General features: G+C 54.7%; 11 protein-coding genes across 11 annotated transcripts; 6 read left to right on the forward strand and 5 right to left on the reverse strand.

The window, feature by feature from the left end:
- Positions 1-315: 315 nt before the first annotated feature.
- LMH87_000677 (uncharacterized protein) lies at positions 316-632 on the forward strand (the record flags this gene model as incomplete). The annotated part of the gene is made up of 2 exons (XM_056198627.1): positions 316-396; positions 492-632. 2 exons carry the CDS (start codon positions 316-318, stop codon positions 630-632), a joined length of 222 nt encoding a protein of 73 aa, XP_056055559.1.
- A 182-nt stretch (positions 633-814) lies between these two features.
- On the reverse strand, positions 815-2605 carry LMH87_000678 (uncharacterized protein; the record flags this gene model as incomplete). Its single annotated transcript, XM_056198628.1, has 3 exons — positions 815-1113; positions 1178-2385; positions 2472-2605. The coding sequence occupies 3 exons, from the start codon at positions 2603-2605 to the stop codon at positions 815-817; spliced, it is 1641 nt and encodes a 546-aa protein (XP_056055560.1).
- A 908-nt stretch (positions 2606-3513) lies between these two features.
- On the forward strand, positions 3514-4062 carry LMH87_000679 (uncharacterized protein; the record flags this gene model as incomplete). Its single annotated transcript, XM_056198629.1, has 5 exons — positions 3514-3594; positions 3659-3738; positions 3817-3870; positions 3927-3973; positions 4040-4062. 5 exons carry the CDS (start codon positions 3514-3516, stop codon positions 4060-4062), a joined length of 285 nt encoding a protein of 94 aa, XP_056055561.1.
- A 171-nt stretch (positions 4063-4233) lies between these two features.
- On the reverse strand, positions 4234-5733 carry LMH87_000680 (uncharacterized protein; the record flags this gene model as incomplete). The annotated part of the gene is made up of 1 exon (XM_056198630.1): positions 4234-5733. One exon carries the CDS (start codon positions 5731-5733, stop codon positions 4234-4236), a length of 1500 nt encoding a protein of 499 aa, XP_056055562.1.
- A 2854-nt stretch (positions 5734-8587) lies between these two features.
- Positions 8588-9592, forward strand: LMH87_000681 (uncharacterized protein; the record flags this gene model as incomplete). The annotated part of the gene is made up of 1 exon (XM_056198631.1): positions 8588-9592. One exon carries the CDS (start codon positions 8588-8590, stop codon positions 9590-9592), a length of 1005 nt encoding a protein of 334 aa, XP_056055563.1.
- Positions 9593-9752: 160 nt separating this feature from the next.
- Positions 9753-11390, reverse strand: LMH87_000682 (uncharacterized protein; the record flags this gene model as incomplete). The annotated part of the gene is made up of 4 exons (XM_056198632.1): positions 9753-9863; positions 9918-10173; positions 10235-10908; positions 10989-11390. 4 exons carry the CDS (start codon positions 11388-11390, stop codon positions 9753-9755), a joined length of 1443 nt encoding a protein of 480 aa, XP_056055564.1.
- A 1363-nt stretch (positions 11391-12753) lies between these two features.
- LMH87_000683 (uncharacterized protein) lies at positions 12754-13391 on the forward strand (the record flags this gene model as incomplete). Its single annotated transcript, XM_056198633.1, has 3 exons — positions 12754-12892; positions 12980-13281; positions 13350-13391. 3 exons carry the CDS (start codon positions 12754-12756, stop codon positions 13389-13391), a joined length of 483 nt encoding a protein of 160 aa, XP_056055565.1.
- An 815-nt stretch (positions 13392-14206) lies between these two features.
- On the forward strand, positions 14207-17162 carry LMH87_000684 (uncharacterized protein; the record flags this gene model as incomplete). Its single annotated transcript, XM_056198634.1, has 2 exons — positions 14207-14472; positions 14537-17162. The coding sequence occupies 2 exons, from the start codon at positions 14207-14209 to the stop codon at positions 17160-17162; spliced, it is 2892 nt and encodes a 963-aa protein (XP_056055566.1).
- Positions 17163-18294: 1132 nt separating this feature from the next.
- Positions 18295-21943, reverse strand: LMH87_000685 (uncharacterized protein; the record flags this gene model as incomplete). Its single annotated transcript, XM_056198635.1, has 3 exons — positions 18295-21194; positions 21260-21737; positions 21875-21943. The coding sequence occupies 3 exons, from the start codon at positions 21941-21943 to the stop codon at positions 18295-18297; spliced, it is 3447 nt and encodes a 1148-aa protein (XP_056055567.1).
- Positions 21944-23487: 1544 nt separating this feature from the next.
- LMH87_000686 (uncharacterized protein) lies at positions 23488-24199 on the reverse strand (the record flags this gene model as incomplete). The annotated part of the gene is made up of 5 exons (XM_056198636.1): positions 23488-23513; positions 23581-23646; positions 23733-23883; positions 24052-24066; positions 24152-24199. 5 exons carry the CDS (start codon positions 24197-24199, stop codon positions 23488-23490), a joined length of 306 nt encoding a protein of 101 aa, XP_056055568.1.
- Positions 24200-24531: 332 nt separating this feature from the next.
- Positions 24532-25262, forward strand: LMH87_000687 (uncharacterized protein; the record flags this gene model as incomplete). The annotated part of the gene is made up of 3 exons (XM_056198638.1): positions 24532-24719; positions 24781-24885; positions 24953-25262. 3 exons carry the CDS (start codon positions 24532-24534, stop codon positions 25260-25262), a joined length of 603 nt encoding a protein of 200 aa, XP_056055569.1.
- Between the last annotated feature and the right edge of the window lie 285 nt (positions 25263-25547).

Genomic DNA, 25547 nt, shown 5'->3' on the forward strand with positions numbered 1-25547 from the left:
ACCTCATCTTTTCAAAACGTTTATCGGCTCTCGCAGTCTCCTGCTGACCCGGGTAGGACACAATCTCCGTCATGCGCTCGTGCTTCTCGGCCTGGGTCTCGCAGGAAGGAAGAGGAGGCGTCATGTAACACGACATGATGTCCAAGCCCGACGCGGGTCGCAGGGCAAAAGACAGCCCGATGCCAAACATCTATATATATTCCTCACAGTCCCTCCGAATGTCGGCACATTATCGCGGTCGACATCTTGATTTATATGCACCCCCTCTGGCACTCTGTCAAAAAAACAAGCCATCCATACTAGAAGTATTTGACAATGCGCTTCCTCATTGCCCTCCTTCTTCCCACCGCCGTTTTCGCACGGTATGGTTTCCCGTACCAATGCGGTTCCGGCAACGTAAGTTATAGACAAGTCACACCTTCGTGTGCCTTTCCTACACTTCTTTAGCTGTCGTGCTCATGACACTGACCACTTTTCCACCGGTTATGTAGGGCGCGGTCTGGTGCAAGGCCCACGACTGCTGCAAGGTGACGGACGGTCAGGGGTCGTGCGCCCTTGTATGCTACAACACTGGCTGCTCCTGCGACACAGGGTTCTACTGCGATGGCGAAGGGACGTGTACTGAAAAGTGACAATCTGTTGGTTCTTGTCTATCCTAGGAGTGTCGGATGACGGCCCAACAGACAGCGATTGCTATAGGCTGCCGTGAAAAGAAAGGAGGACACTAGAAGAAAGGCTTTTGGGGAATTTATATATCGTACCGAAGTGTTGGGTTATAGGGCAGTTCATCAAGGTCATTTCTATTCTAAAAGGCTTATACTTTCCCTCCACCGCCGCCAATGTAGTAGGGCTCTGCGCCGGCCCCAAATATGAGGTGTGGTTTGCGCTGGGCCAGGTCAAGAATGGTCACGGCAAAGACACCGTTGGCCCAAGCAAACCAGCTGCGCGTAAATGAGGCAACGTAATTAACATCAATACTTTCGTGGACGAGGCCTTTGAGGGAGGCGCCGAGAACCATGTTGACGCACTCCATGATCTCTTCGTCATCGTCAGAAGTCTGGGCTTGAACCAGCAAGCTCATGGGCCAGGCATTCTTCAAGCCGATGTGCGGGCCTGTTAATATGTTAGAAATATACTGCAGAGTAGCTACACGCAGCTGCGCAATTTCTGTACTCACCTCCGATACCCTTAAACTTCCTACCACTAAGGTAATACGGGTTTCCTTTCTTGCTTAGAAGCATCTTGCGTGTATTTTGGTAAATTGGGTCCTTGACGTCGACAAAGCCCATTAAAGGCAAAGCCAGCAACGACGGGTAATTTGCATCGTCCATGATGATAGATGAGCCGAACCCATCCACTTCGTACGCAAAGACTTTGCCGAACGTCTTGTGCTCAATGATTCCGTGCTCCATGACACCTTCGCGCATGGTTTTGCTCCACTTTTCGAGCTCAGCGCCAACGGTGGTCTTGCCAATCTTGTTGAGCATGGCAGCGGCGCGGCCCAGTTCAACCGACATCATGGCGTTTGCCGGGATAAAGAAGCCAAGGATGGTGGCATCGTCACTGGGACGAAAGGCGGATCGCACAAGGCCGGTACCACCGTTGAGGGGGTTGCCCACGCCGGCCAAGTTGAGCGTTTCGGTGCCTATGTTGGTCGTGCGTTGAAATGTGTACCTATTTCTAACATAATTGCCATCTTCGTCGAACGTCGGTTTCGATTGCTCCTCCAGGACCGACAAGACGGCCTCGACTGCCAGCAGCCATCGCTTGTTAACAAACTCGGAGGATCCGGTGTGTTCGTAAAAGTCGTTGCCAATCTTGAGAAAGTGTGCGAGCGAGTCGAGCTCATATTTGCACTCAAAAACGGCGCTGGGCTCGTAGGCCGGGTAGACGACGTCGTCCTGGCCATTTGCCGTGACGGGCAGGTCGCTAATGGGCGGCGGCTGGAAAGCATTGCAGTATGGCGCCTTAATGACGTACTCGGACTGCGTGTTGATGGCGCCGAGGATCAGCTCGAAGATGGCTGGGTCCTTGCTCGCAAGCTCCTGGTACGGACGCAGCTGGTTTGTCGAGTCGCGCAGCCACTCGGCAATAATGTCACCGGTGATGACAAAGGACTGGGGTCCATTCCAGGCTTCGTCGTCCTCGGCCCATCGCAAGCCGGTCATGCGGACGAAGCCCTGGTCCTTGTCCTTGCTGTGGAACTTGACTGTTGTATCAGTGGTCGAGGGAAAGGCGTTCTCGAAGAGGCGGGCAAGGTCTGCGTCCTTGATACGCGAAGTGACGTCTTGGATGACTTGCTCGATGGCATCGGAGTGAAATGTTCGGCATTCGGGAGAAGGTCTTTGGAAGGGGAGCTTGAGCTTGCCGGTGCTTAGCGGGCGACTTTGGCGCGATTAGCCATGCCGGGACAACCTTATTTGATAATTTTGCACCTTTAGGTAGGCAAAGAGAAATACGGAGAGACTTACTGTGGAAGGCTGGCATAGCTGGCATAGTTGGGACAGGCCTTGCTGAGGGGAGCTTGCTGTTGCTTGTTGGCGTCTGCTTGAACAGCGACGACAACAGCGGCGAGCAAACCGCCGGCGAGCAATCGCGCAGCCATCACGCAGGTTAAAACAGACGCCTTGCTCTAAGCCCAGCGGAGTCAATTTTTCAAGGTAGCCTAGACTTGGCAATGGCTGAGGTGTGATGCGAGGCTGTAGACGGGCCCGAAGTCGTTTGGTTGTAGCTCCAAGGTCCAAGATGGATGGTTGGCAGCAGAAACAAGCCTTGGCTCAGCGCCGCCGGCCAGGTACCCGGCGGCGGGGCAGGTTAGCGGGTATAACTAACGCAGGAACGGCTGTAAATACTCAGCCAGCTACGTATTGAATTGATCCAGGCCCTCCGTTAATGGTGCTTATTTATATATACACATCTATAGTATAGCTCTGGAAAGAAAGAAAAATGAAATACTGAAAGGATAAGCAGTTTCTTTGCCCATTGTGGCTAACTCACGCGGATACCATCACCACAGAATGATGGCCCGTGTTATCACCGGCCACCGACACTACAGGTACTTGACTGAAATAATTCGTCCAGGGTTCACCTAAGTTTATCAGTTTTCTTCCGATATTATACGCGCAGACACAACTGATATAAGACGAGTCACGACAGCAACTCCTTCATTGGTTCACCTGTAGGGTACCCTTCTGCGTCGGGTTACGCCCAAACTCTAAAAACGAATCACAAAGCGCTGTAACCGTGCTGCATTCCCGAAAAGTTCTGGGCTGCCAACCAAGGCTGCGAAAAACCTTCCGGTCGCCGTTGCTCGGGCCTCGAAAACGTGGTTGGTGGGACTCGCATCGGGAGGATGCCTTGAAGACGCTGCCGTCGGGGCCGTGAAAGATGCGAATACCGAGCTCTTTTGGTAGTATAAATGACGGGCGTACTTCGCGATTCTCAGCTGAAAGTGTTTCATCTAAACTCGAGAAAGTCGTACATCAGTTGACACTTACACTTGCACCCACCATCATGCGGTTCACCAACCTTCTCACAAGCGTTGCCTCCCTTGCCGCTCTAGGTGCTGCGGACGATCTACCCAAAGGCGTTGCTGTAAAGACACCCTCATTCGTCCCTTGCCAATGTTTCAAGAAAGATACTAATATCGCATCGTCAGATCCGTATATTCCCCGTCACAGGCTCCGGACACTGGGACATTGCCGCCGGCCAGCACTGCTCAAACCTCGGCCTACTTAAGTGAGTGCACCACACCAGCTGACACACCCAGAAGAATTGCTTCACTTTTCCGGGCGTCACGAAACTAATGCTCAGCAGACGCCTCTTCAACGCTGCCACTGTCGCTCCTTGGGCTGAGTGTCGACTGTACCAGTACGTGGCTGCCCCCATTCTCCCAGTCTACAACAAGACGGCTAACATGACGCCAGACACCTTGACTGCTACGATGAATTCCGCGATCATAGATTGGAGGGCGGTGAGTATAATCTCACCGAAATAGACTTCCAGTCTATCTACTGCCCGTTTCGCTAAGGTGACGTAGACCGCTGGCGCAGCTCGATTTGAGTATTCCGTGGCATTCTTCACCTAACATACAGAACTCAATACACATAAAAATTGTCACTTTGGTAGCTACTGTATCCTCCTCAAAATTGACAAGTGGAATGGGTATCATAATATATTGAGCCTATGCTTAGAAAAAGCTTCCTAACTGAAGTCGAAAGAAGGCGCCCGTCCTTACCATCCCCATGTACGGCTAGATGCTGTAAAGATAGGCGGTTTCCACTGCACCTTGGCAGCGTCCAGTGTCCGTCTTGGTTTTAGCAGGCGCTTTTCTCGCTGCTGAATTAGCTTCTCCGGAATCACAATCTTGTGATCACTCTTGTGATAGACCTGCATCTTCATCGCTTGCAGCGTATGCTCCACATCCACAGTCGTCATCGCCAGCGCCGACGAAATCGCCTCAATCGTCACCTTCTCACCGCGCTCGCAGGCACCCACCAACAAGTCCAATATATTCTCTGCCCAGTACTGACGATAGCTCAGCAGTCCCAAATCGGAGAGCGGCTTCTCAGGGGAGCCCAGCTTGCCTTCAATCTTGGATAGCTCGTACGAAAACTGGATCAACAGTCGCCCATAGCCTTTTCTTTGATATTGTGGTAATGTCAGGATACACGCAACGTTGTAACCATCTGCGCTTTCCTTTTCTTTAGAAAAGTACCCCACAAACGGGAAACCCTTGTCGGTGCGGGCAGCCATGACGTAGAAAAGGAATGGATCGACATCGTAGTATAGCGTCTTGTGATCCAGAAACATTTTTGACACCAAGCACAGGTTGCGACACCACGTCCGTTGACGTCTACCATCAATCTCGAAGAAGGATACGTAGTCGTCTCTATATATTTCGTTGCCGGGCGGATGCTGCAGCGTGCACTTGTGGCGGTGGCGGTTAAAGGAGAACTCGTCTCCATAGTAGCTCAGGCAAAACTCGCAGATGAAGATGATATCTTCGCCGCTGAACGATTCCGGGTAAGGTGAAAAGTACCATGGAAATAGGTCAAATTTGCCAAATTGGACCTTGGATATATTTCGAATACGGGAGACTTCGGTCGGGTTCTGCGTCATGGAGCCGGATGTTCGAAGCTTCTCGATTTCCTCCTCGCGGCTAAACTCCTCCTTGTCGTCCTCCTTTTCGTCGACGTCCATCTCGTCGCCGCCTGCTGGTGTCGCGGGTGTCGTGCCTGGCCCCGCGCTGTCGGGAGCCTGCGAGTCGCCGTCGGGGCCGACAGAGGTAGACTTGCGCTGCGATTCCACAAAGTCGCTCCAGGGATGAGGCGTCGTCGCTTCGGATTTTATCGAGTCCTCTCGCTTGCCAGGCCGTTTTTGATTCTTCTTGGCCACGGCCGATTTTTTGATCGCGCCCGACGGCACTTTTTTCTTGTTGGCTTCCTTGGGCTTGTCTTTCTCGGGGTTCGGCCACTCGACCTCTTGCGACAGGTCGATGCGCGCGAGAGGGACCCATTCGTCGAGGCGCTTGTTGAAGTTGTCGAAATTGCAGTAAAATTGCTTGCCGCTCTTGGTCTCCTTAATGCTCAAAATCTCGGCACGGCGCGGCTGGCCGTCCTTCTTGACCCATGCGATGACACCGGTAGCGAGGGTGTCAGCCGTGGCAAACGACTTGAGGCGCGGCACGTCAGCGCCGACGGCCGGCTCTCCATTTGATGGGCCGGCAGTCATTTTGATGAAGACCTGGTGGCGCGCTGGCAAAGTTGATGAAGATGATAATGGCTAGGTATGCAATGCGACGCGATGGAGCGAGATAATACGGCGACTTTCTTCTTGGTGGCGCAACGGCAGAAACTGCATTTTAGTGGCGGGGCCGACGAGTTGGGCAGGCGGTGGCGAAGGACGCCTGCTATCGCTCCTAGGTCGGTCTCTCTAGTAGACGTATTGAGATAGACAGGATTGAAGGATCGCAACCGACGAGACGCGTGGCAAAAATGTGAACTGAAATTGGAAACCCACCCTCTTAGGACAAGCAGCTCCCCCCAATCGTCATAGCGAAATTTCCCCAGCTTCTTTGGTCCTTGAGTTCGAGATCGAGCCACCTTGCTGTGCCAAGACCTCGAAGAGACTCATGACCTCCAGACTAGATCGCCAGTCACCGACTTGCCATTTTACCGTCGGTGCGGCGGCGTCGCCGCCCTTTTCACTTCGACCGGCCACGTACTTGACACCCCACCGTTGAGTCTTGGTGTCAATACCCTTCTCAGAGCCAACGCCGTACTCAGCTGCTCTACTATGTGACGGGTGCCCACCACAGATAGGTACATGTGTCAGCAATCTCTAAACTCGGCATATTGTCATGAGCCAGCGCTTTGGCAAACGCTGCAAGGAGTGCCTCGATCCTCTCCCTGCACGGCTCTGCGGAATAAATCTGGCTCATAGTCAAAGTTCTTGCCGCCATTGGGGTCATCCTCCCACTCTTCGTCGAGTTCTTCGTCCTCTTCATTGTCATACCCACGAGGGTAGTGTTCTGACCCGGAAATTACAAACCCGCCTCCTTCAGAGTCATGCGGATCCTCACCACGAGGGCCAACAAGCTACCATCGTCCGTCTGGACGGAGGGCGTGGAACTCGTCGCGGAGACGCATTTCCGACCACTGCTGTCCCATTGACGCCTCAGGATCAGAGTCCAGGTCCTCAGTAATCAATACTCGCACATCGAATATGTGCAACTGCGCAGCCAAGCCCTATGGATAAAGAGTCCTTGTACGCTGGGTAGATCAAGTTTGGGTCTAGGCACGCCCTCATCCTCGTGTACAATCTGTTGCGGCGTCCAAATATACAACGCCGCTTTTGTTAAGCTCGCGGGGGTACTACGTCTAAGGAGGTATTTTTCAAGGTCTATAAGGGCGGTCACGAATTCGTGACGAGCATCTCATAGAGGCCCTTCCCAAGACCGCGGATTGCTCGCGCATCGCCCTGTTTGGTGCAGTAAGACATGGGACGCTCCCACATCCAAGGGACCTTCAGTGCCTCCACTGCCGGCAACTTGACAAGACACTGTAGCGGCACGAGTGGGTGTAGATGACGGACTCCCTCCGACTCCTAGTCATAGCCATAGATAGGCTTCCATTCCATAGTCAGACTCGACACGAAGGGCAAGTCTGGAAGCGTCGCAGGCTCGTGGAGCTGTAGCAGGCGCGAGTGATGTTTTCGGTGGCTGCAGAATGGTGCTCCGTCAAAAGATCGGCCGGTGACTTGGTAGTGATTACTCTGCGGAGTGTAGGAGCAAAGGCAGCGTGACATCATATCTGATGGGTTCGAGAACCCCGTCGGGCGAGACACAGTTAGTTTTTTAACTGGCCCAAAGCCTGGTCCTCATAGTCTGGGTCGACCGCGCGGCACGGCTTGATTGCTGTGGAAGGTTGTGCAGAGGCTGGATGTCTGGACTCTTGTGGTGGGGAGAGAAGAGAGGACGTCGCTGTTGCCAACTTCTGCGCCTGCCCAACCATGACCGGCTTGTCAGTGTTCGTGGGCATTGACTCGCTTCGGAGAAGAATGCTGTTCACTGATTGGTTTGAGCCCCCGGGTTCGAATTTGTTCCTGCCCACGCATGGCTCCCTCAGGCCTATGGGACTACAAACCCAGTACCTGGATTACACAACAGATACACTTATGCATTATAAAACGAATAGCCATACATCGCGCCATCATTCCCTTCCTTGCTGCTAAACAGTTTTCATACAAAATATCACATTTTAAAATGCCACTAGAAATAATCAGAGCGCCTTCGACATCTGCAGCCCGACACCCGATATCCTTCTTTCTCGCTGGCATCACCCCCAGGATCGGTCTCAGCGCGGATTGGCGCCAACAAATATGCGCTTCTCTCACAGATTGCCCCATCACTATATACAACCCCTGGAACCGGCGGATACATGCTCAAGAACCGCCTGGTGGAACTGAATCGTTTTTCAGAAGAAATGCGTGGGATAGGGAGAGACAAGAGAGTGCCGATTACATTGTCATATACTTCCACCCATTTGACTTATCGTACGAGAGCCTGTTTGAGGTATGCATGGCAACGCGCTATCCAGAAAAGACCATCATTGTATGCCCTCTGAGCTACATCAGGAGAGAGCATATCATATTGGTATGTCAGCGATTTGGTTTCAACATGGTTCATACTCTTGAGCAATTGACGGCATGCATTCGGAGGACTGTACAAGAGCGCTATTAAATGTTGCGCCATGTGAGTTATTTTGTAAGTAGAGACAAAGAAGACGAAGAAAGCGGAAAATACAACAAAGAGCGGGTCAATCGTGTATATCATCTTCCAATAAACAAAGAAGCGATCATTTTTCGTCTGTGGTTCGCATTTCACTGTAGTTAGTCGCCGTGTAAATATAAGCCGCTGCGCAACGTTTACACCAGGCGTGGCCCACTGATATCCGTGGCTGGTGTGGCCCCGAAACCGAGATTTTTCTTGACTTTACCTTGCGCAATGCGGATTTCGCAAACCACCATCGTCCACAGAATATTATTTCCAAAACAGCGCTATGAACTGAAGTCGCGGTACTCCATCATGGCCAGTCTGTCGTCCAACTGGAAAAAGCTCCAGGCAAAGCTCAAGGCCGAATCACAGTCCAAGCCCATTGCGAAGCGCAAGGCAGACGACGACTCACAATCCTCGGCACCGGCCAAGGCAAAGAAGTTAAAGAGCAGCAGCAACAGCAGCGACGGCAAGCCCGGCACAGTCACAAAAAAGGGCCCGCGGGAATCTGTACCCAAAAAGTTAAACGGCATCGGCGGCCAGATGGGTGCCGCTCAGAGCACGCTCGCCAAGGGTGACCAGAAGCACGGCGTGAGCCCCTCGGCCGCTCTCTGGGGGGCCGCGAACGGCATCTCCCCCGAGGCCCTTGCCGAGGCCTACCAGCTCGGCGCGCGGGACAGCTCCATGATGCTGTCGACGCAAAACGACAAGATCAACCAGGGCCTCGCGCCGGGCCTCGAGCTGGGCAAGTACCTGGCCCTGGACTGCGAGATGGTCGGCGTCGGCCCGGGCGGCCACGAGTCGGCGCTCGCGCGCGTCAGCGTCGTCGACTTCCACGGGCGGCAGGTCTACGACTCGTATGTGCGGCCGCAGGAAAAGGTGACGGACTGGCGCACGCCCGTGAGCGGCATCGCGCCGCGCGACATGCGCTTCGCGCGCGCCTTTGCCGACGTGCAGAAGGAGGTGGCCGGCTTGCTCGACGGCCGCATCCTCGTCGGCCACGACGTGCGGCACGACCTCGAGGCGCTCCGGCTGAGCCACCCGCCGCGCGACGTCCGCGACACGGCCAAGCACGCCGCGTTCAAGCGCCACGCCAACGGACGCAGGCCCGCGCTGCGCATCCTCGCGCAGACGCTGCTCAGCGTCGAGATCCAGGGCGGCGCGCACTCGAGCCTCGAGGACGCGCGCGTCACGATGCTGCTGTTTCGACGGCACAAGTCCGAGTTTGACGTGGATCACGCCAATCGCTACGTGCCCAGGCCGGTGGCGATGCCGGGCGGCGCAAATACAAAAAAGGCGAAGAAGAAGAAGCGGTAGATTGTTTTTCAAAAGAGTCTATAACGACGCACAAAAAAACAAATCGTGTATATATAAGCTGCATCTCGATACCCCCAAATAGCACATTCGATTATATAGAAGCATAAACATTTGTCTAGAAAATGTACACAAAACAAAAGCAGTCGCTGTCGATCGGCCGTTACAAGGGGATGCCTTCCATGAATTCGAGTGTTCGCTCGCGTCCTACAGTGATGATGACGTCGCCAAGGGTCTTTGTGAGGAACCCTGCTTCGCAGTAGGTAAAGTAGTACTGGTACGAGTTAGCACACACTGGGTCGCACAAGATGGCGATTGTTAAACTCACCTCCCACTTTCTCTTGAACACATTTACAGCCTCCTTTGTCATGTCGGGGTGCTGCCTGAGAAGAGCGGGGCGGATCTTGCTCTCAAAGGTGCCCATGAATTGCTCGCGCCACAGACGCAACGTTCTCGCGTAGTGGCCGCCAATGTTTTCAATGTTTTCGATGATGAGCGTGCCCTTGGACTGTGTGGTGATGTGGTTGAGAAGCTCGGTGATAGAGGGGAGATAGCCACCGGGGAAAATGTAATGCGAAATAAAGCTAAGACAGCAGTTAGCAACGAGGGGGTGGGTTACAAGTCATGTTGATCAGATGGACTCACTCTTCCGATTTGGCGTAGGCGTCAACTCGGCCTTCTGGCATTGTAATGCACTGAAACATGGCTACGCCGCCGTCTTCTTTTAGCAGCCTGTCAATACAGCCAAAGTACGTCGCTAGGTATTCCCTTCCTACAGCCTCCAGCATCTCAATTGAGACGATCTTGTCGAATCGTTTTCCCTCGGGGAGCTCGAGCTCTCTGTAATCGCACAGTAATACCGTGATGCGGTCTTGCAAGCCGGCCGCCTCTATGCGGTCTTCTGCAAGGGACTTTTGCTCCTTGGAAAGCGTCAGGCTAGTAACACGGCACCCCGTCTTCGAGACAGCCTCAATGGCAAGGGAGCCCCATCCGGTGCCGATTTCCAAGACATGGTCGTCGGCTTTTATTTTGCAGCCGTCGATGAAGCGGTGCAGCTTTCGTAGCTGTGCGCTCTCGAGCGACTCCCTACTATCCGTCTTGGTGATGTCATCGAGGCGGTCCCACACGGCGCAGGAATAAGTCATGTCGGGGGAGAGAAAGGCGGCAAACATTTCGTTGCTGATGTCGTAGTGGGCGGAAATGTTGAGAAGGGCGTTGCCAAGGGCATTATTGGCACGGGCTACGGCTGAAAGCGCGGCTGAGAGGCTGGAAATCCAAGTCGCACCGTTTCCTAACTGATCTCTGTTGACGATGAAGAGCTACACGTTGTAAATTAGGCTTCGCACTCTCGGGAATGAGGATTTATAAAAATAAAATAAAAGTGTAAGTGCAGTCGTACCTGGAAGAAAGCTGTCAAATCCTGGCATTCAAAGTCGCCGAGCATGTAAGCCTCGGAGAATCCCATGTCGCCAAACAGAAACAGGCGCATCCAGAACGCGTCGTTCTTGACCACCACCTCGACCCGAGGCACCTTTGTGGCGCGGCGAGTTGCGCTCGCCTCGACATTGGACAGATCCGCCGTGTTGTCGAGCTTCTGGCCAAAGACGTGGCGGGTGCCAGCCGGCTCGTCGACCAGGAGAAGGGTGCCGATTTCAATGTTGGACAGAATGGAGAGCAGCGTCGGACGCGCGATGGCCAGCGCCGGCTTCCATGTAAAGCCGCCAATGGTGCCTCGGGCTGCCTCGACGGCGCGGGTCGCCGGCGCCGTGATGACGGCTGGCAGCGAGGGAAACGAGACCATTTCTTTCGAGGACACACGCAACGGCAGAACGGTAGAATAGAGTCCAATTGCTTTGCTACAACCTTGTTTGGTTCAAGAAACTGACCGACAGGAACTGGCCAGTAGCTTGGGGGGCACGGAGAGGAGAGAGAGGGAGGGATGTGACGAGCACATATACTGGGTCTGGCCGGTCCCGAAGCTTCGGTGCAAAGTCCCCGGTTGGGGGAGGGTAGGGGAGCTTGGACGCAGCCTTCTCTGACAAGCCGATCCCCGGAAACCTTTGCCCATCTTACATGTTGGGTAACGCATCGCAAAATGTGATGGGGGAAACTGGGCTGCCTTAGCGATGTGGGTTTGCGCCGGCTCAAGCTGCGATCGGGGACAGACTCGCCCCAATCAGACACTTTCGGAAACTCTGTAAGCCCGAATTACACAACAAAATGAAATAAGAAAAATAAGTGGGAAAGGGAAGCTAGCCCGTTACTTCTAACGTTCTAGCGTGTAGATTGATTCCAAAGCGTCATTGATTAAAAAAGAGGCACCGCAGATTGATAGCGGCTCGACTTGATTCTCTGATTTGTCCAGCGAGGGGCAGAGAAATACCCGCCGCCACCCCCGTCGTAAACCTATCCTGATGCAAGACAGGGAATGCAGGCCACGGGCATCGGAGCGGAAACACTGATTGCGGCGCGCGAAGTGGGCGAACCGTGCGTGTCGAGACAGTGTGAGAAGAGGGTGCGAGTCCCTGAAACTGTCCATGTTACTGGGTGGCGATGTACTTGACACGATTCACGAACGGGGAGCTCGTCTCGTCATAGCGGCCGCAACGTTGGAGCCGAGATGTATGTACCGGTAGTTAGGACATGACGCCCGTGTGCCTGGTTCGAATCGGAATGCCGTTGCAATGGCCACAATTCGTCCCTGAAACTGCGACAAGAGTAGATTTGGGGCCTGTTCTTAAAGGTTGGTTGGTTCGTAGACTTGACTGTACCGGGGAGCCGGGACGGCCGTCCACGGCACACAGAGACGGCCGATGACATGGCACGAGACTCGCGTGCGGCGACATCGGTCAACTCGACCGTCCAATGTCGCTCTGAGTGGTCAATGAAGCAAGGTGGCAGGCTGCAGGCAAGCTGTAGCATGAAACTCATCGGGGCTTGTGCATTCAATGCGAGTACAACTTGTGATGCAGCGGATGGTCCGGGAATACTGCCGCTGGTCAGCCACCAAGTGGCTCATCTGCTCGACCCGTCCTGGTGGGTCAAGACGCGGTGCGCGCCACGTCCCAAGTCAAGCTGTGTAGAGAGCCTAACAGGGACAACGACCCAGCAGGTAACATCACATATAACCAAATATACGTCATTCAAACCCAATTCGCTCCAGAATGGCTGCTCTCCCAATGCTCTCTCTGAAGGAAGCCGGCGAAACGAAAAAGATGACGGCCAATCTGCTGCCCTGCCGCATCCATCACGACGGCTCAATCGACCCCGTCGGCGCATACTGGATGCCCGTGGACAGCACCGGTACTTGCTCACCCGCGCAGATTATTCTTGCAATGAACGAAGAAAAAAGAATCGAAATTTACCAACTAACGCGTTACTGTTTTACAGACAATAGCAAAGAAGCATACTTTCGCGGCCGAAAACTAAAGGGCAAGACGCTGCCCCTGCCCGAAGGCTACCGGGGTGTAGTCGTGGAGCGCACTGCCGACGAGTTGAAAAAGGAAACAAAACTGCCCGAAGACGACCAAGAAGACAATGGAGACGATGTCGTCGCCATGGAGACTATTGGAACGATGCAGACCACGGGCGAGTTTGACGAGATGGTGATTTGGTCCCACGAGTCCATGGCCTCGGCGGCGGCAGACCCCTACGTGCGAAGCGTTGAGGAGTGGCTACAAGTATCCGGAAAGGCAAGAAGTGCAATCATACGCCAATGGTATATACATCTTGCGAGGATGCAAAGCTAACATCAATGCAGATTCACAGCTTTGAGGACGAGACGAGCGGCAAGACGAAATAAAGACAAGCCCTCTACTACGTCTCGGTATACAGAGCCTCACAGAGTCGGCGAAGAATCATGTCCACACCAAAAAATAAAGTTGTAGACTGCCGGCGGCAGGAAAATGACTGGGCAGCCGACAAGGCAGACGCGACTATAATCATGAGCGTGGGACCTGTTGCAGCATTCTCCCGGACTGTCATCGTCCTAACCCCGATCTCTGAGTCGTTGCGGCCGCGTCAAAATGGCACCCGATAATTGCTATGCCTAGCCAGCACCTTCAAACACAACCAGCAGAAAAGGCATGACAGCCGGGCATGGTCCTGGCGGTAGTGCTGCACAGGCCATTTGGCACGACTGGGCAACCTAGATGACGCGATTCTCTTTGTGACGGCCACAGAGAGAAACAGATAGGACAAATTCATCAAATGTATATAAAAGTAAAGCACAGCCTCGAATTAACCACTCTCCCACGCAGAATACTCTTTGACACTGGTGCCGCCGTCGAGAGCGCCCCACGCTTTCTGCCCTTGTGGTCGCTCCCTAGCAAATCAATTAAAAATCGCGTCAAGCGCTGCCCCTCGAACGCGACTCGGACGCGTTTTCGCGTAAAGTGCTTCCCGGATGTCCCACCCTCCCGCAGCTACCCCATCGCATTTCACACATTTGCATTGGGCTTCATACATTTCTTCGCCTCTAGGAAATTTGATCACCGGCATCACATCTACAACCGTCCAGATTGCTGCTGAAATCCCCTTGCGCCCCCTGTCCACCGAACACCTTTCATACGAGCCGATATACGCAGCGCACACCCGTTTACCCCCCAACCACACATCATGTCGAGCGAAGCCGGCTTCATGATGTCGGACGCTCCGTCCATGGCGCCGCACCGGCGCAACCTGGGCTTCCCCTCTTCCTCGTCTGCGCGTCCTCGCGGGCCGCCCTCGGAGAACCTCGGCGCTCCCAGCGAAGATGGCACCGACGGCTTCGCCGACGACCAGATGCCTGGCAGAACCCGCGCCAACGGCCAAGCCCACGTCCCCCGCGTGCAGGATCGCATCGGTGTCCTTGTCCAGGAGCACTTTGCCGCTTTTGTTGAAAGGTCAGACTTCCTTGCCAACGGGCATGTATAACGATGTTTCATGCTGACACGACTGGGCACACAGCTTCGCCGAAGAGCCCATTTCTTCAGGCGCCCCCGCGTCCAGCGCCGTCACCACCGACAAATTCTACATTGCTCAAATAAGAGCTCTGCGCACATACTCGCTGTCGACATTCTACGTCGACTTCAAGCACCTGGCGTCCTGGGAGAATGGCAGTTTGGCCGACGGCGTCATGCGCCAGTACTACCGATTCCTGCCGTTCATCACAGCTGCCCTCAATGAGCTCATCGCCAAGTACGAGCCTCAGTACTACCGCGACCACAGACAGCCCACGTCCATGTCGAGCGCCGTGTCCACCTCGGCCGCCAGCCAGATGGGCTCTGGCAGCCAGTCCGACTCCACACACCGCATGAACGAGCACCAGCAGACGGACAAGCTCTTCTCCGTTGCCTTTTACAACCTGCCGCTCGTCTCGCGCGTCCGCAGCCTGCGCGCCGCCAACATTGGCCAGCTGCTCTCCATCTCCGGCACCGTCACCAGGACCTCCGAGGTGCGGCCGGAGCTTTCCCTCGCCACCTTTGTCTGCGAGGCCTGCCGCGCCATGGTGCAGAACGTCGAGCAGACGTTCCGCTACACCGAACCTACACAGTGCCCCAACACCAACTGCCAAAATCGCCTGGCCTGGCAGCTGGATATCCGCCGCAGCACCTTTGTCGACTGGCAAAAGGTGCGCATCCAGGAAAACAGCTCCGAGATCCCCACGGGCTCCATGCCCCGTACTATGGACGTTATTCTCCGTGGTGAGATTGTCGACCGCGCCAAGGCTGGTGAAAAGTGCATCTTTACCGGCGCCCTGATCGTCGTCCCCGACGTCAGCCAGCTGGGTCTCCCTGGCCTGAAGCCTAGCGCAATTCGCGACGACCGCGGTGCGCCACGCGGTAGTGAGGCTGGTGGTGCTGGCATCAGCGGTCTCAAGGCCCTTGGTGTCCGCGATCTTACCTACCGGTTGGCTTTCCTCGCCTGCATGGTGAGCCCCGATACGGCTGGTCGATCTGCCGCTGCTGGTGCCGCGGACGCCATTGCTTCCATGACCCAGAACATCGACCCCGACGATAAGCAAAGTGTCGAGCAGGCGCAGGCTACCATCCTATCTTCCATGAACCACACCGAAATCGAAGACCTCCGAGCCATGGTGCACGGCGACCACATCTACTCCCGTCTAGTCCAATCCATCGCGCCAATGGTGTATGGTCATGAAGTCGTCAAGAAGGGTCTCCTGCTGCAGCTCATGTCTGGTGTCAGCAAAACCACCCCCGAGGGCATGCAGCTGCGCGGTGACATCAACATTTGTGTCGTCGGTGACCCGTCCACCTCCAAGTCCCAGTTCCTCAAATACATCTGCTCCTTTGCCCCGCGCGCCGTCTACACCTCTGGCAAGGCCTCGTCCGCCGCTGGTCTGACGGCGGCCGTGATCAAGGACGAAGAGACGGGTGAGTTCACCATTGAGGCCGGTGCGCTGATGCTGGCCGACAATGGCATCTGCGCCATTGACGAGTTTGACAAGATGGACATTGCCGACCAGGTCGCCATCCACGAGGCCATGGAGCAGCAGACCATTTCCATTGCCAAGGCCGGCATCCAGGCGACGCTCAACGCGCGCACCAGCATCCTCGCGGCCGCCAACCCCGTCGGCGGGCGCTACGACCGCAAGGCCACGCTGCGCTCCAACATCAACATGTCGGCACCCATCATGTCGCGCTTCGACCTCTTCTTCGTCGTCCTCGACGAGTGCAACGAGCAGGTCGACCGCCACCTTGCCAACCACATTGTCGGCATCCACCAGCACCGCGACGAGGCCGTCGAGCCCGAGTTCAGCACCGAGCAGCTGCAGCGCTACATTCGCTTCGCGCGCACGTTCCGCCCCGAGTTCACCGACGAGTCCAAGGAGGTGCTCGTCGAAAAGTACCGCGAGCTGCGCGCCGACGACGCCCAGGGCGGCATTGGCAAGAACTCATACCGCATCACCGTCCGCCAGCTCGAGTCGCTGATTCGCCTCTCCGAGGCCATTGCCAAGGTCAACTGCGTCGAGACCATCAGCAAGGACATGGTCGTCGAGGCCTACAACCTGCTCCGCCAGAGCATCATCTCGGTCGAGCACGACGACGTCGAGATGGACGGCGTCGAGGATGACGACGAGCAGCAGCAGCAGCAGCCCGAGAGCGGCGACGCCCTCCGCCGCGCGGCGGCTGCCGCCTCTGGCATGGACATCGAAAACGACGACGCCGACGACGCCATGGACGACGGCAACGCCGCAGCGGCGGACGGCTCCGCCGCTCCATCCTCAGGCCGCCCCAAGCGCAAGATTACGTACGAAAAGTACATCAAAATGGTCAACCTCTTTGTGCACCGCGTCAACTCGGACGAGAGCGGCAGCGGCGACGGCGTCCAGGGCGCCGCCCTCATCGCCTGGTACCTCGAGCAGATGGAGGCCGAGCTCGCCGGCGAGGACGACTACCACGCCGAAAAGGCGCTCGCCACCATGGTCCTCAAGAAGATGGTCCGCGAGAACATACTCATGGCGCTCCGCGGCGAGGGGCTCGCCGCGGCCGACTCGGCGGCCACGTCGTCGGCCGTCGACGAGAACATTGTCTACGTGCTGCACCCCAACTGCGCCGTGGAGGATCTGTAAAGCACGTCCGCCCGCTAGGGGTTCATGTGCACACGGAGTATGGTTTGTTTAATTTGGGTATGATCTGGCGCCCGTTGCGGTATATTTTTTTTTTCGGTTGGTTTCTCGCGTGACTCTTACGGGATATGAGCTTTTTGTCGATGAAGGTGAAATGTAATTGCAAGGGGGGTGTGTGGCCTACATATGAGCACAAACGTACTATTTCATTTCAAAGTACATTCTGACAGGGCAACGACAATGGTTAGTGAAACTTGACGGCGTTGGTGAGATTTCTTTACAGCTGTAACAAAGACAAAAATCTATTCTTCCTTATTCTTCTTCTCTTGCAATGACGCGTCTGTGTACCATGTGTCGGCATGTCCATGCTATTTCGAAACCAACATCACAAGCCACAAGAGGGACAGGGGTGAGCTGGCATACCCAACGAGGACTTTCTTCTCTCTCAGTCTCTCCGACTTTCTCTCCGTCTTTCCAGCTCGCCCTCGAGACACCAAGCTACTACCGTAGTTCCAAAAAAAACTCGCGTATATCATCCCTTCTGTATTCCATTGGCATTTGCCCACTTGCCTTGCCCCCTTCCACCTCCCATTTCCACGCCAGGGATGATATCAAGGTTTCTTCAAGAACCTGCTGATTTGTGTCGAAGAAGAAGAAAAATTTAAGGAACCAAGCAATATTAATACTTGAAAATAATAGTTTTGTCCTGTTCCGGTTCATGTAGTATCAAGACGAAGAACAACATCAAAACTCTCAGATAAAAAAGGAAACAGTCAGTAAAAAATGAGAACAGGTCCTCATCGTATAAGAGTCTTGCTAAACATACTGCGCCACTTCCAATTCGTAGTCGCAACATGAATAAGGGGGCCAATAGCTCACAGTGCAAAGCTAACAATCGGAACAATTGATCCATTTCGAACGAGTACATGTTCACAGTACTCAAAAGTTGTACATTTCAGCTGGCTAATCTTGGTCGGAGAAGCAGCATCGTTTTGCACCTGGGTGCGATTGGTATTGGTGGTTGGACGGTGATCCCGCAGCGCTTTCTTGTGCAGACATCATGCCACATGACAAGTGATTGATGCCCTGAAAGCCGCATGATCCAACGCCGCGGAGCTATCAGCCGGACAGTTCACTAAGCCGAGAGCGGCGGTTGAGCGCGGGTCGAGGCAGCGTTGCGGTTCCAGTTGTCGGAGCCTTTTCCGCGGTAGCTTCCACGGCTGCCACGACTGTGAGTTGTAGGCGACTCTCCGTGAGAGCTCGAAACCTCTCGTTTGCTCCCTCGTCCACTACCACGAGGGCGAGGAGATGGTCTGCCATTACCACGACCGCCACGGGAAGAGCTTGTTATTTGGGGAACAGCGACGGTCTTTTGCTCTTGCATGCCTGGAAGATGCACGCGAATGATGCTGGAGTTGCCGGAGTGCTCATCAGCGATTCGAAAAGGCTCCATGATAGCAGCGTGAACAAGGAATCGTTTGGGCAGGGATTTGAACTGAACAACAACCGGTTGCCAAGCAGCATCAGGAGTCTTGGTAGGAAAGCGAATAATAGGAAGAGATCCCATCTCCTGTTCTTCAAAGCATTCCTCTGCCATAGGCTTGGATTCGGGAGGCCTCGAAGTAAAAGCGGCTTGCTGACAACGGCGTGGGACCCCTGGAAGCATAACTGTTGCTGCAGTTCCTGGAATGTTGTGTTCATAGCCAGACCGGCTTGCAACATTGACAACATCCATTCCAATAGTTGCCTTCGGAGGCGATGCCTTTTGGTGTAGCAAGCTGTTGATACGATCTTGCCATTGTTCTTGAGAGCTCTCCGCGCTTCGTTGGGATTGATGGGCGTATGGCTGAGGTCCCCGGCCGTTGGCCTGTCCTCTGTTACCCCAAGCAGGTTGCTGTCGGTTGGTGGGGCCCTGATGCTGAATGCCGGCCGGTGGAAGCTTTACAATCGGCTGCGGCTTGGGTAGCGAAACTTGAGGACGCTTGGCATCACCTTCATACGCCGGATGACCCTCCATGGTAGGGGGAGGAGCTGACGGCGACGGCGGTCTAAGTGTCCCCGGCGGCGAGTCGAGGCGCTGCTCTCTTGTTGGAAAGAAGCGAGAAGTCCGTGGCTGCGAAGATGCGTTGGCATTTTGCGGAACCACATGTGGCGGCGCAGATCCGATGACTCCAGCAGGAGCTGCAGGGCCTGCTTGTTTCGAATGCCTCAAGTCTTCTCTGGCGGATTTCCAGGCATTGGGAGCATGCATTTGCACCTCAGAGGCATTGATGACTTGACGTGTGCCATCGCCAGGTGCATGAACTTGTCGCCAAGTTTCCTTAATCACAGGCTGGGCATCGTCGGCCGAAAGACCTCTTTCTGCCAGCTGGCGTTCCATGCTGGCGAGCTCAGCTAATCTAGCCGCACTCAGCTTCTTGTCGGTATCGGCAACTGCAGCAACCCATGTACTGGCAAGATCTGTCCTGGGGGCGTCATATCGAGAAGCCCGAGATCCGATGGGGGCCGTTTGCAGCGCTGCAGGCAATGAGAGTGGCTGCGGGCCATTGCTGGGTTGAATTGTTGTGCCTGTCGCACCAGGGATCCGGCCCAAGTCAGGATTGAACGTTCCATTGCCAAGGCCACGGTCGTTATCCGGAGAACCCCACACATTTCTTCCCAGGCCATTTGCTCCAGCTGCCCAAGCAGACAATCTGTCTGGCCGAGGACTAGTGCCAACCCAGGGTTCGGCAGGTTGTTGCTCCTGATTCTGAGAAAGGCGTCTCGATCTCGGGTCATTGGGGCTCGCAGCAGCATGCTGTGGAGACTGTCCATCAATAGGACCTTCACGACGATGGATTTGGGTTGGCCTGGTGTCGTCACGAATCACACCTTCCTTCTTCTCGTTCTTCTTCTCCGGTGCAGGGCCAAGTGCTTCGAGTTTCTTCTGGATGCGTTCCTTGCGCGCCGCCTCCTCACGAGCGACTTCTTCTTGTCGACGTTTTCTGGCAAGCTCAATGCGCTCCTTCATAAGCTTCTTCTGGTACTCGACATCGTCTTCGTCTGGCACTTGAGATTCCATTGACGTCAGATCTGGCATATCCAAATTGTTCCAGCTTGGATGTTGGCGATTGGGGCCATTCATGTTTTGATGGCTAAATCGACCTTCAATTGAACCAGAGAAGGATGGACGACGAGGGCCACGATCGTCGGTGGGTACCTGTTGCTGCCCATCACTAGCACGTCCACCACGTTGGAGAAAACCACTGCCGCCGCTAACGTTAGATGATGCTCTTCTTCGGTTGAAGGAGCCCTCTTGGTTGGTTCGGTTGGTTTGGAAGGCGCTGGATGGCTCTGGGTGGTCCATGGCTTGTCGCTGGAGAACAGCGGGCTGTCTGCTTGAATGGTCGGAAAGCATAGATCCGCGGCGGTCTGCGACGGGTTCAAGTCGTCCAGACTGGGAGTTGTAAAGTTCACGGCCACCACCACCGTGGCTATCTCTCCAAGAAGATCTGTTAAAATCATCTGCGGCGATTTCTTTGGGCGGGTGGCCCATCATCTTCAGCGGCGATGGCTCCTTGTAGGAGCCCCGAGGTGAGCCCGTCGATTCACTCCAGGGCTGCTGCGGCCGCTCGACGGGAGGCAGCGAGGCCCAAGGCGACTTGGCGGGAGCAGGTGGTTGTGGTGGCTTTGCAACAAGGGCCGGGCGGTCCTGAGATGCGCCTTTAAGCACGAGGCCTTTTCCAGAAGGTAGCCCAACAGGCTTTGGTGCAGAGTACTCTGGTTGAGGGGCTTGTCCCGGCATCTCATGCTGCGAATGAAATCCTTCCTCTGAGGCCTGAGGAACTTCGTCATGCGGCGGCTGTTCATCGGGATGTGGCAGTTTCGTTTTTGTTCCATCCCCCCATGTGATTGCTTCTGGTGCCCAGTCATCGTCATCATCGTCAATATCGGCCCACTTGTTTTGCCCTTGTGCATCGTCTTCGTTCAGGCGACTAGCCATATGAATGCCGTACTTCTTGAGCTCTTCGTCTGTGAATTTCTTGGGCTCCGGCGCTATTACGCAGGTTAGTAACAGAGTATAGGATGTTTGGAAGATGAGTGATGCTGGTGATACGTACGTCGGTTCTTGTTCCAAACTGCGTTTGCATCTGGTACAGATCCTGACTTGCCACCATTCATGGCAGAGAAACGCGGCATTGATTCTCGCGCGCCAACGCCAGCTTTGGCGACAAGCCTAGGTCTAGATGCTGATAACGCTGATGACCTGGGAGGAGGTGTGCTGGAGCCTCCCGAGGGTCGTTCTGTCGTCTTTGAGGCTATACTCGAGCTGTTCGCCTTGGCGGCCAAGAACGTCTTGTTGACAGAGACGGCCTTGAACGTGGACGGTTTCCTGGCGGCAGAGCCGGTTCGGCTATGGCTGTTGTCGCCATCTTTTGCACGTGAGGTTTCCGTGTCGGATCCGCCGCTTACACTAACGTCGGTGGAATGTAATTGCTCTTCGACACTGGTGATGCGTTTGTTGGCTATATCCTCGTTGTTGTGGAAGCTGCCATTTAAAGCAGAGTAATCGACGCCATGCTGGGCACCGTTGGGAAGCTAAGAAGAACAAAGTGGTCAGTTTTTCCCCTGCCGTTTGTCATGATGGCGGAGGTTGCTGCCCAGCCGTTTGGAGAAAATGGGCGGCTGGCGCAAACCGCGAACGAGGATCCGCCTTGGCAACGGGATGCACTCACGTTACTCAGTGAATGGTGCGAGACAGAAACTTCAGCTAGCTTGTCAAATACAGGCTCTGTGGCCATCATCCGTCTTCGATACAGGCGTGCGCCGCTCGCGAGGGGGACGACGACTGCTGGGCCAAGTCGTCGGTCGACAGGAAAGCTTCTCAGCTGCAGGTGGTTCAACGGCGTAAACGGGGGCGTTCAGGCGGGACGAGGGAGCGGCTGCAGAAGGATTTGCCGGTCGGCGATTGCTGCGTTTCGTTCTAGTGATGCGGATGAACGGCGTCAAGAGGATGGAATAGGTAGGATAGCGCGTGGCCAGGCAGTGCCGCTGTTCGAGAGCCTCGAATTGGTTACCTATGGGGTATGTCGCCAGGTGTGACTAAGGCAGGGTGAGATATGGCTGCCGTGGAGGTTCCTGCTTTTACTTGCGGCTGGCTGGACGCTTGGGGCTGCTGGACGAACAAGGGTTAGCGTCAAATCTTAGCTGCTTCAAGGCTTCAAGCTGCGCCGCCCAAAGCATCCCTTAACGGCAGTCAGGTGACACCGCTGTACTGAGTTCAGTCCGCCTAATAATGAGCCACTACCCACTGTAGGTAATATGTGCAAGGCGCAAGTTTAGCAGGCCGCGTTCTCGCTCTTAACGGCTGGCCGCAGCGATGGGGACAGCTTGGGCAAACAGTACACTGCGCCACTCACCTATATTATGTTCGTGTTGTTTGATAGCAGAAAATGTATCAGTAGAATATCGCTTTCGGTTGTCCAATGAAAGTCTCTGAAGGAATCCAGTCAAAAAATTTCTCTTTTCCTATATTCCTCTTCTTGCGTGTTCGTGAATCATCCTCAGCTTCACACCGCGTGTCCTGCATCGTTTCACTGTGCTGCCTCAGCCACCGACTTTTGTGCACTTCTGCCGATGCACTGCTGCACTGGCAGTCTGCAGGTCTCGATTGAAATTCTGCTTTATGGGTAGTTATTTGCCAGCAGCGGTGTACTATGCGCGCATCATGGCCCATTTATTGCCAAACTATTGCGGCCTAAATGTGGCGTCGCTGCAGTCACCAGCGCCCAGTCAATGGTGGACAGCAAAAAAAGACACCGACGGCTTTGGGCTGCTATAAAAGAAGGAAATTGAGAGAATGCGAGAAGGAAAAATAAGAAAACATAAGAAAGCAGAATGGAACAAAAAAGTAAAACACACACGTCACTCACTGCCTCTACTATTTGAGCGGCGTCTTTTTTTATCACCTACTTGAGTGCCCAGTGCCCAGTGCCCAGCTCCACGCAAGGAAGCAACTCATACTCGATGACCTATACCTACAGAAAATGCTGCCAATTCCAACACTTATTTCCCCAGTTCAAGGATAGTCAATCCTTCACGCTTAGCTCCCGTTGCCCTCCAGCCAAACGCAAGGCGATGGTCCCAGTCCACGTCCACCATCGAACGCAGCCACTACTTAGGTATACAACATGCACGAGCCAAACCACAACAGAGTCCAGATGTTTTGAATAATGTTTGAGTTGTTACAAAAGGAAGTACAGGTGTGGAATGACAACACCCTCTAAGAGTCTATTTACACAGCCCCTCCGTTGCCACCGAATGTGCTTCGCTTTACCGAGGGAGCTCTTTAGTGAGCGTTGTTCTTGTGGTGACCTGCAAGTTTTAAGTTAGCCATGTTTCTTTCAGCAGTCGTCAACAATTGATTGCAGGGTCGTCTTACGCAGGTGGAAGTAGTAGTTCTGGGCGTAACCAATACCGACGAGGAAGACAATGGCGTGAATGATGGCTAGCAGCATGTTAGCGAGAACTGTCCTGCAAAACAGTACCAGTGCTTCTCCTTAGAAGCCCGGCCCTCGGAGCGAGTATCCATACGGGTAGCAGAGGCCTTCTTGCCAAAGTAGCGGGCCTGGTAGCGACCGAGAAGGCCCTTGGCCTTGGCCTCAGGGGCGGCGCCACGAGGAAGCTTCTCGTAGAAGCTGACGACACGCTGCATACGCATAGCGTCGGGGGCACCACCAATAGCCTAATAATTTTCCAATGTCAGCGTCGTCGGTTTCAATGTCGGGGCGCCTGCGCTCGAGCTGTAGCATGTTCGGCGCGTCTCGGCGATAGGTCAATCGGCCATTGGGAAGCGTTTCGCATCGCGACGATGGCGAAAAACTGGTCGGATATGGGGTAGTTGGCTTCGTACCTTGGGAGAGGCGACCTGTTACGATTTCAGTTAGCAATTGACTATCAAGGCGAGCTCCGGGTCATCACGGGGGAGGCCAGCGAAAAATGGCGTTGCTTACCTTGGGAGGGATGAGGGTGGAAAGACCACGGCGGGTGACGAAGCTCATGATGTCGGTTGTTGGCTGAACCTGTGTATGATGCAGTCAAGTTGATTTTTTCCTGCGACTTCGTTCCGTCGACGGTCGTGCGGGCTGTTCAATTTCAAGAAGTTGAAGTGGTGGTGGTGCTCTACCAGGCTAAAGAGTCGCCGTTCCGAAAAGCACTCGTCTCGGCAAAACGTCGCTCCATTGCCAGCCAATCAGCACCCGCCCTAAGCTGCTTTGCATGCCGCCAGCCTGCAACTGTGCTCCAGTTTCCATCGACGCCGCACTGCTCATCTCAAGAGAGAGAAAAAAAAAGACTCGCTTCGTCGTCAATTGCGCAGCAACAACAATCCATCATGGCTGCTCTCCGATCCCAGGGCGTTGCCCGCATTCTGCGAAGCGCCGCCGCGCCCCGTCTGGCGGTGCCTATGACCGCCCAGCGCTTCCAGAGCTCTATCGCCAAGCACAGCGAGAAGGAAGTTACTGGCACGCCCAGCGACGCCAACCAGCCCGACTTCGACACTCCCCACGACAAGGCTACCTCGTGAGCGCGCCCGAGCCCACATCCATGACAGAACTTGCAACTGTGTTAACCGCTGCCGCAGGACCTTTACCCCCGTACCGAGAACCATCCAGGACGGCACTGACGATGTTCGCTCCGCCGCCGTCACCTCCGGCGCTCCCATGGAGCTTCAGGCTCGTACCGTCAGGTAAGCCTCCCGAAAACTTCGATTCGGGCTTCAACCTACCGAAAGGATTGGATGCTAACCTATGCAGAATATACAAGGAGTCCAAGGCCGCCACGCAGTCTGGAACCTGGAGGGGCCACGATTGGCGCATGGACTGGGATATTCTTCCCAAGGGCCACCGCTGGGAGAACCCTCTGATGGGATGGCAGTCGTCTGGTGACTACATGCAGGGCACACATCTCAGCTTCGAGACCAAGGAGGATGCCATTCACTTTGCTGAGAAGCAGGGCTACGAGTTCTTCGTGCAGGAGCCGAACACCCGGAAGTTCACCCCCAAGGCTTACGCCAACAACTTCCTCTACAGCGCCCGCAAGCTCAAGCATATTCGCACGAAGTAAGAGCGTGGTACCATTTGTTTTGTTACAATAGACTCTGTAAATATCCCATTTGTTCTCAATCAACAAATTACTTTCCCATGTGTTCTATTGAGATGCTGTGCGATCATCACACCGCTACGTCAGAATCTGCGTAGTGTTTGATAAGCAGAGGATAGCAAATAAATGTTGCCAGTACGGCAATGAGGTATCAGGTATAAAAATCAGGCTACACCTGTAGCAATCACGGACTGCCGTGAACGTGTAGCCAACTGAAGACTCCAAATCAAGCGCCGCGCAGAAACTTTA

This window comes from Akanthomyces muscarius, chromosome 6 (genome assembly GCF_028009165.1).
Source record: "Akanthomyces muscarius strain Ve6 chromosome 6, whole genome shotgun sequence".
NCBI lineage: Eukaryota > Fungi > Ascomycota > Sordariomycetes > Hypocreales > Cordycipitaceae > Akanthomyces > Akanthomyces muscarius.